General features: G+C 52.0%; 1 protein-coding gene across 1 annotated transcript in view; it reads left to right on the top strand.

Annotated features, from left to right (window-relative positions):
* The first annotated feature begins 370 nt into the window (after positions 1 to 370).
* FAAH2 (fatty acid amide hydrolase 2) overlaps positions 371 to 9,677 on the top strand; it is a 17,443-nt gene continuing 8,136 nt past the window's right edge. The window contains exons 1-2 of the mRNA XM_089660095.1: positions 371 to 669; positions 8,443 to 8,662. Coding sequence (XP_089516221.1) covers positions 493 to 669; positions 8,443 to 8,662 — 397 coding nt within the window. The 5' untranslated portion in view covers positions 371 to 492. The remainder of the gene's footprint in view (positions 670 to 8,442; positions 8,663 to 9,677) is intronic.

The following is a 9,677-nucleotide window of genomic DNA, read 5'->3' as shown; positions in this document are numbered from 1 at the left end:
GCAGAGGAGGGATACCGGATTCCGCCAGCAGCAGAGGAGGGATGCCGGATTCCACCAGCAGCAGAGGAAGGATGCCGGATTCCGCCAGCAGCAGAGGAAGGATGCCGGATTCCGCCAGCAGCAGAGGAAGGATGCCGGATTCCGCCAGCAGCAGAGGAGGGATGCCGGATTCCGCCGGCAGCAGAGGAGGGATGCCGGATTCCAGCTGTCAGAGTGTACTGTCACTTTAAGAGTCCAATCATCCTTTGCAGTAATTGTAGAGCAGCGCCTCCAGTGGCGGAAATGGGGACACGCAGCTTGACAGCGACAACGGGGGCTCCTCCCTAACCCCGCCCACGCTCCTCTCCTCCAACCGGCGGCTGTCCTGAGAGCGGACACGCCCCCGTAGTGTGAGCTCTGGCTGACTGGTAGTATATAACGTCTCTCCCCGCCCTCAGTCGGGATCGGACTCTCGGTTCTGCGGTGCTCTCCGGGCGGTGTCAGTACATTGCAATGGCCGTCCTGCGCCGAGTGGTGGCGCTCCTCCTGCGGACCTTCTCCCAGCTCTTCTTGCTCCTGGTCCGGGCCGCCTCCTTTTTCTCCCGGGACCCCCCGACCCCGGGACCGCCCCGTGACCCGCTGCTGCTCATCCCGGCCACGGGGCTGGCGGAGAAGATCCGGAGAGGAGAGGTGAGCTGCTTCCGGGTGGACCCCCCCCCTCACGGGGCCGGTCATGTGACCCCATCCAGATTAACCCCTCCATTACCGCCCAGCTTTCGGTTTCCTGGATTTAAACCCCCCTTTAAATGGGCGGAGACCAGTGGGAGGGGCCTCAATTCATTTTCAGTGATTGGCCGGGCAGTGATGAAGTTGTTGGCAGCCCGTCCAATCAGTGATGGCGTTTGATGATGGGCCGGTCACAGTTTTGGGGGGTCCACCAATAGGGCGCAACCGAGGACGACAGAGTGACCGTATGCAAGCAAGGTTTTTGCTCACATGTAAAAAAAAAAAAAATTAGGTGTGACAATTGCTTAACCCATCCCCCTCCCCAAAAAAAAATATTTTCTGACCCTGGAGAATAAAATGGCGGTAGTCACAAATTTTCATGTCGCGCAATATTGGCGCCAACAGTTCATCAACACCGAGGTTCCGGTAATCACATACTGAAGTTCCATTCCGGGCGCACAAGTACCCCACAGAGTATGACAGATGAGGCTGCACCGAGCACGTAGATACCAAACAGCCTATCTGACAGGACCTGAACAGGCGGAGGGGAAGGAGGTGATTGGCTGTGACAACATTGTGGGAGGGGTTACAGACTTGTACAGAGCACCCGGGTCATGTATGTGTCTATAACGTACACAATGCGGAGGTCCGAATTGTGTGCTATACAGTGTGTGGGGGGGAGGGGTTAAAGGACATAGTTCCGGGGTCAGGAATAGGTAACATACAGAGTGCAGGGGTCAGGAGTGTGCGATGTACGTAATTCAGGGGTCAGGAATAGGTAACATACAGAGTGCAGGGGTCAGGAGTGTGTGATGTACAGGGTTCAGGAATAGGTAACATACAGAGTGCAGGGGTCAGGAGTGTGTAATGTGCAGGGGACAGGAGTATAATGTACATAATTCAGGCTCAGGAATGGGTAGCATACAGAGTGCAGGGGTCAGGAGCGTGTAATGTGTATAATTCAGGGGTCAGGAATGGGTAGCATACAGAGTGCAGTGGTATATAATGTACAGGGCTTGGGGGGTCAGGTATCTGTGTGTGTGATGGATGGGGGTGTGTAATGTGCAGGGGTCAGAAGTGTGTGATGTACATAATGCAGGGGTCAGGAATGGATAGCATACAAAGAGCAAGGGACAGGCATATGTAATGTACAGGGCATGGAGGTCAGGCGTGTGTACTGTATGTAATGGTCAGGAATGGGTAACATGCAGAGTGCAGGGGACAGGCGTGTGTAATGTACAGGGTGCAGGGGACAGGCGTGTGTAATGTGCAGGGGACAGGCGTGTGCAATTTACAGGGTGCAGGGGACAGGCATGTGTAATGTGCAAGGGACAGGCGTGTGCAATGTACAGGGTGCAGGGGACAGGCGTGTGCAATGTGCAGGGGACAGGAGTGTGCAATGTACAGGGTGCAGGGGACAGGCGTGTGTAATGTGCAGAGCACATGTGTGTGCAGGGGACAGGCGTGCGTAATGTGCAGGGGACAGGCAGGTGCAATGTACAGGGTGCAGGGGACAGGCAGGTGCAATGTACAGGGCGCAGGGGACAGGCGTGTGTAATGTACAGGGCGCAGGGGACAGGCGTGTGCACTGTGCGGGGGACAGGCGTGTGCACTGTGCGGGGGACAGGCGTGTGTAATGTACAGGGCGCAGGGGACAGGCGTGTGTAATGTACAGGGGACAGGCGTGTGTAATGTACAGGGCGCAGGGGACAGGCGTGTGTAATGTACAGGGCGCAGGGGCTAGGAGTGTGTACATAATGCAGGGACTGTGTAATCGTCAGAGTGCAGGGGCCAGGAGTAGGTAACATACAGAGTACAGGAGTCGGGGATCAGGCACAGTGCTACCCAGCCACCCGCAGTGGGCCGCAGTGCCCTTCGATCTCCCACTGTGCCCTCAGGCCCCCTGATAGCCCTCACAGTGCTTCTCAGTCTCCCAAAGTATCCCCAGCCCCCTGCTGTACTCCCTTGCTTGCTGCAGATCCTCCAGCCCCCCATAGTGCCCCCAACAGTGTCCCATAGTATAGGAAATATGGGTAATTGTGAGCGCCTAAAGGTACTGCGTAAGCAAGATAATGAGTGATGGAAAAAGTAAATAAAAAAGCAGCCAAGCACAAGGTAACCAAACAAAACCTTCAATACAAATAAGATAAAGTGCGGCGCTAAAATCATACAAATAGTATAGATGAATCAACATAAAATGGACATAGACATCAATTGCTGATGAAAGTTCATAAGGTGAGTAAAGTGCTCAAAAAATCATGCGTCTTCCTGGGCCTGGTGGACATATAAGTGTATAAGCAATGCGCACTCACCAGAAAGCGCATGTAAATGCGCATTAGTAGTGATTTGATGGCATCTAATAGTCATCATGGGATGATAGCAGGAATCCTAAATTGTTGAAATTCCTAAATTGAATTAGGATTCCTGCTATCATCCCATGATGACTATTAGATGCCATCAAATCACTACTAATGCGCATTTACATGCGCTTTCTGGTGAGTGCGCATTGCTTATACACTTATATGTCCACCAGGCCCAGGAAGACGCATGATTTTTTGAGCACTTTACTCACCTTATGAACTTTCATCAGCAATTGATGTCTATGTCCATTTTATGTTGATTCATCTATAGACTATTTGTATGATTTTAGCGCCGCACTTTATCTGGAGTGTCCCATAGTGTACCCCAGACCCCACGTCTCCCACAGTGCCTGGTAGGGATGCACCAACACCATATTTTTTTTTTTTTTTTTTTGTTTGCACTCGCCAATACCTGTTACTGATACCTTCTGGCAGCTGTTTTGTCTACACTTTAGCCGTCAGCAGGGGAACCCCACTGAGAGCTGAACGAGGCATCGGTTGCTAAGGGTGCTGCGTCCCCGCTCCTTAACTACTTCGGCTCTCACACCTGTTCACCCCGCTATGGACAATTTTTAAATATCTGCTATGGACCTGTTTATTTGGTGATAACTTTGTCATTACTTAACTGCTTCCCATCCGCCCTATAGCAGAAATCCTGCTAGAGGGCGGCACAGGTGCGCAAAATCACGGCACGGGTGCTTGTGTATATATGTATGTGTGTGTGGAGTTTTGCATGAATTGGGCATAAAATGTGCTCTGAACGTCATCTAAGTCACAACAATAGAAGAACACAGTCTGCTGAACATAATACTACACAAACATTAGATGTTGCCATGGTTTAATTGCACATAACATGTAAACATTCACAGTGCAGGGAGGAAAAAGTATGTGAACCTTTGGACTTAATAACTGGTTGACCCTCCTTTGGCAGCAATAACCTCAACCAAACGTTTCCTGTAGTTGCAGATCAGACCTGCACAACAATCTGGAGTCATTTTGGACCACTCCTCTTCACAAAACTGTTTCAGTGTAGCAATATTCTTGGGATGTCTGGTGTGAATCGCTCTCTTAAGGTCATGCCACAGCATTTCAATCGGGTTGAGGTCAGGACTCTGACTGGGCCACTCCAGAAGGCGTATTCTGTGCTGTTGCAGCCATTGTTTTGTTGAATTACTTGTATGCTTTGGGTCATTGTCCTGTTGCCTCACCCATCCTCTGCGGAGCTTCAGTTGGCGGACAGATGGTCGTACGTTTTCCTGCAAAATGTCTTGATAAACTCTGGAATTCATTAGAAATTCTTCTATTGTTGTGACTTAGATGACGTTCAGAGCACATTTTATGCCCAATTCATGCAAAACTCCACGTAATCCCAAGGGGTTCACATACGTGTGTGTGTGTGTGTGTGTGTGATTTTGCATTTCAAGGTAGGGGATGCGCGCCCTACACGCGCCGTGGCTCTCAATCACAAGGTCCCGGCCAGTGATTACCAGTCACTGATGTATGGAGGACTCTGATGGGATCACTGACATAAGGAGACTCTGCTAGCCGGCTCTCCTAGGATGGTTCCGGTGTACTGACAAATGTTTCTATGCCGACACTCTCCAGGCATTGGTAAACAGTGGGGTAGGTGTATAAATGTAGCAGGGGAGTATGTCGAATAAATGCATTTTCCACTCCGTGTGTATATACTGCTCAAAAAAATAAATGAAAAAAATCCATCATATTTCAATGGGGAAATATCTCCTGCTGGATCTCTATACTGATATGGACAGGGTAATGTGTGAGGAACGTAAGGACGCCCCATCGTTTGATGGAAATTAAAATGATCGACCTACAGAGGACTGAATTCAAAGACACCCCGAAAATACAATGAAAAAATTATGAAGCAGGCGAGTCCATTTGGCTGAATTTTCATTGCAGCAACTCAGAATGGTCCTCAGTAGTCTGTGTGGCCCCCACGTGCTTGTATGTATGCCTGACAACGTCGGGGGAGGGTCCTAATGAGACCACAGATGGTGTCCTGGGGGATTTCCTCCCAGATCTGGACCAGGGAATCACTGAGCTCCTGGACAGTCTGAGGTGCAACCTGGCAGCGTCGGATGGACTGAAAATGACATCCCGGAAGTGTTCTATTGGGTTTAGGTCAGGAGAGCGTGGGGGCCATTCAATGGTATCAATTCCTTCATCCTCCAGGAACTGCCTGCATACTCTCCCCATAAGGCCAAGCATTGTCATGCACCAGGAGGAACCCAGGACCCCCTGCACCAGCAGGAACCCAGGACCCCCTGCACCAGCAGGAACCCAGGACCCCCTGCACCAGGAGGAACCCAGGACCCCCTGCACCAGGAGGAACCCAGGACCCCCTGCACCAGGAGGAACCCAGGACCCCCTGCACCAGGAGGAACCCAGGACCCCCTGCACCAGGAGGAACCCAGGACCCACTGCACCAGTGTAGGGTCTGACAATGGGTCTAAGGATTTCATCCCGATACCTAATGACAGTCAGGGTGCCATTGTCTAGCCTGTAGAGGTCTGTGCGTCCCTCCATGGATATGCCTCCCCAGACCATCTCTGACCCACCACCAAAATGGTCATACTGAACCACGTTACAGGCAGCAGAACGTTCTCCACGGCTTCTCCAGACCCTTTCATGTCTGTCACATGTGCTCAGGGGGAACCTGCTCTCATCTGTGAAAATGACTATTCTGGGATTCAATGGCAACTACCAATCCAGCTCTATGGTGCCGGACAGTGAGCACAGGGCCCACTAGAGGACGTTGGGCCTTCAGGCCACCCTCATGAAGTCTGTTTCTGATTGTTTGGTCAGAGACATTCACACTGCTTCTTGCTTGGCCTGCTCGGTTCCAGTCCTGGTGCTTGGTTCCACTCCTGGTGCCTGCTTCTCGCTTGGCCGCTCGGTTCCGCTTCTGGTGCCTGCTTCTCGCTTGGCCGCTCGGTTCCGCTCCTGGTGCCTGCTTCTCGCTTGGCCACTCGGTTCCGCTCCTGGTGCCTGCTTCTCGCTTGGCCGCTCGGTTCCGCTCTTGGTGCCTGCTTCTCGCTTGGCCGCTCGGTTCCGCTCCTGGTGCCTGCTTCTCGCTTGGCCGCTCGGTTCCGCTCCTGGTGCCTGCTTCTCGCTTGGCCGCTCGGTTCCGCTCCTGGTGCCTGCTTCTCGCTTGGCCGCTCGGTTCCGCTCCTGGTGCCTGCTTCTCGCTTGGCCGCTCGGTTCCGCTCCTGGTGCCTGCTTCTCGCTTGGCCGCTCGGTTCCGCTCCTGGTGCCTGCTTCTCGCTTGGCCGCTCGGTTCCGCTCCTGGTGCCTGCTTCTCGCTTGGCCGCTCGGTTCCGCTCCTGGTGCCTGCTTCTCGCTTGGCCGCTCGGTTCCGCTCCTGGTGCCTGCTTCTCGCTTGGCCGCTCGGTTCGGCTCCTGGTGCCTGCTTCTCGCTTGGCCGCTCGGTTCGGCTCCTGGTGCCTGCTTCTCGCTTGGCCGCTCGGTTCGGCTCCTGGTGCCTGCTTCTCGCTTGGCCGCTCGGTTCCGCTCCTGGTGCCTGCTTCTCGCTTGGCCCGCTCGGTTCCGTTCCTCGTGCCTGCTTCTCGCTTGGCCGGCTCGGTTCCGTTCCTCGTGCCTGCTTCTCGCTTGGCCCGCACGGTTCCGTTCCTCGTGCCTGCTTCTCGCTTGGCCCGCTCGGTTCCGTTCCTCGTGCCTGCTTCTCGCTTGGCCCGCTCGGTTCCGTTCCTCGTGCCTGCTTCTCGCTGGCCCCTCTCGGTTCTGCTCCTCGTGCTTGCTTTTCGCTGGCCCCTCTCGGTTCCGCTCCTCGTGCCTGCTTCTTACTTGTTCATTAAAGCTCACCCTTTAATCAACTAATACTCATAATTTTGCGCACTCCTCACCACTCAAATTTTTGCTTTTAGAGCTGCTGCAAAATACCCCGTACTTCCAGGTATGGAATATGTGATCCCCTCCCATGATATAGTAACTTGGGCTTAGCAGCCAATCCCAAGGCCCCTAACTATGTCAAGTTAGGAGAACCTCAACGTCCTCAACCCGTTCAAGGCAAAGGGACAGTGTCTTTGTAAAGGCCCCCATGAGCTCCTTACTTTGTCACAATCCAGCAACATTGCAAGAGAGCATGGAGGAGCCAGTGACCTCCTCCCCAGTGGCGGTGCCCAGGTCTAGCAGCCAATCACTAGACTTGAGCACTATCAGCTGACGGAGGGAGCGACATCACCACTCCCTTAACACCCACCATGAGCCCGCACTGGCGGTTTTAGAATAAAGCAACAGGAGAGCACTGGCAAGGTGAGCATCAGGGATGTGGGAAAAGGGTGGTGGGGTCCCTCATGAAGACAGATATTTTGCTGTGATTGGGCGAAGTGACAGTGTCTCTAACTGCAGTAGAGAAAAGTCCTTGACTTGACTTTGGTTTGACTTTCAACGTTCTCTTGAGGGGAGGGAGATGCTACACAAGAAGCCAATCAGGTGTACAGCAGTGCAAAGAGCATGCTGATAGGAGGAGAGAGCAGAGAGTCTGGATCTATAGCAGGCTGCTACTCCTTTCACTGTCTCGTCACAGGATGGGGAAGACACCTGTAAGTGGAAAAGCAAAAAAAGACCAAGTCTCCCCCCATGGCTACTTCCTGTCTATCCTCCCATTCTACCTCCTATATTTAAACTGTGCTCAGCCACCATCCAATGGCAGAGCAGCAGGTTGTGTTCCTAGACTCAGGCTGCTGTTTCAAGAATTCTGAGTGACCCCCTAGTTCCCATATCTCCAAAAAGTCCTGTGCCTCCAGTGATCCCTGCAAAATGGTGTCACCTGTGATTCTGTGTTTCCCCCACTCCTGTGTTCCCAGCACCCCAGTGTGCAAGAGACCTCTACTGTGTTCCTGGAAACCTAGAATCTTAGAGCCCAACTGATCTCTGTACTTTCCTGTGACCCCATTGTCTCTGTGCCTCTAGTGACCCCACCCCCAAGTCTCCCACTGTCTCCAGTTCGAGTGTCCCTGACTTCTGGTGTTGCCAAGTTCCCATGTTTTCAGTTTTTGACCTTAATCCTGTATCTGAACATGCGTGTCTTCTGCCTGCCCCGACCTTTGGTCCCATTTCTGAGATTGCTTATCAATTTAATACTTTGTTCTGATTCTTTCCATGTTCAGCTGCCTTCTGCATGGACGTGTCCTAGGGCTGTAACCTTGAAGTTGTCCTGCAGAAAAGCCCACATGTGGGGTGCTCTGTGACTCCGTGCCTTGACCCTTGTCATACAGATGGCCCAGAGATTCCAAAATCCCACAAGCTTCTAACATGGTGTTAATATGTTTTTCATAGAGTAATATTCCAAAAGATAACAATTGACTTCCCGATTTTTGTTCGTATCTCTTTTCAGCTAAAGAGCAGTGTTGTGGTGCAGGCCTTTATCTCCAGGATCAGAGAGGTGAACCCCGCTCTCAATGCCTTAGTGTGTGACCGTTTTGAGGAAGCCCTTTGTGAGGCACGGGCAGTAGATGATTTAGTGGCTTCCAAGGCAGAGGACGAAGCAACGATTAAAGACAAGTACCCTCTTCTTGGTGTCCCTGTATCGGTGAAGGAAGCATTTTCCTTACAAGGTAGGTACAGCTTGCCATTGATACGTTATATTGCTTCCATGCTGATTTGCATGAAGAGATGGGTAGATGGCATCTAACCACTAAATGTCGTCTTACTACTGTCCAATAGTGTGGATATGCTAAAATCTGCATGTTTGGACACTAAGTTGGTGGCTTTTGCATGCCAAAGGGTTTTCAAAGTCATCATAGGCCAGCCATTCTCAACTAAGGTTTCTCTAGAGCTTTGTAAGGGGTTCCTTGAGCTGTAGCTGATTGACCTCCCATTTGATGGTGCCTAGATAGATCTTTGCCTTTGGAACTATCTAGGCACCATCAAATGGGAGGTCAATCAGCTACAGCTCAAGGAACCCCTTACAAAGCTCTAGAGAAACCTTAGTTGAGAATGGCTGGCCTATGGTGACCATGAAAGATCTTTGCCTTTGGAACTTTCATGGTCACCATAGGCCAGCCATTCTCAGCTAGGATTCCTCTGGAGGTAATGGTGCTTCCTTGAGCTGTGGCTGATTGGGCTCCCATTTGATGGTGCCTAGATAGTTAGTTCCAAAGGCAAAGATCTTTTATGGTCACCATAGGCCAGCCATTCTCAACTAGGATTCCTCCGGAGGTAGTGGTGCTTCCTTGAGCTGCGACTGATTGGGCTCCCATTGGATGGTGCCCAGATAATTCCAGAGGCAAAGAGCTTTCATGGTCACCATAGGCCAGCCATTCTCAACTAGGATTCCTCCGGAGGTAGTGGTGCTTCCTTGAGCTCTGGCTGATCGGACTCCCATTGGATGGTGCCCAGATAATTCCAGAGGCAAAGAGCTTTCATGGTCACCATAGGCCAGCCATTCTCAACTAGGATTCCTCCGGAGGTAGTGGTGCTTCCTTGAGCTCTGGCTGATTGGGCTTCCATTGGATGGTACCCAGATAATTCAAAAGGCAAAGAGCTTTCATGGTCACCATAGGCCAGCCATTCTCCACTAGGGTTTCTCCAGAGGTTAGTACTGCTTCCCTGAGCTGTGGCTGATCGACC

Source organism: Staurois parvus, unplaced genomic scaffold, assembly GCF_062004578.1.
Source record: "Staurois parvus isolate SC_StPar_1 unplaced genomic scaffold, SC_StPar_1.0 ptg001201l, whole genome shotgun sequence".
Lineage (NCBI taxonomy): Eukaryota > Metazoa > Chordata > Amphibia > Anura > Ranidae > Staurois > Staurois parvus.
The sequence above is the reverse complement of the archived record's forward strand: the minus strand, read 5'-3'. Positions and strand labels throughout refer to the sequence as shown.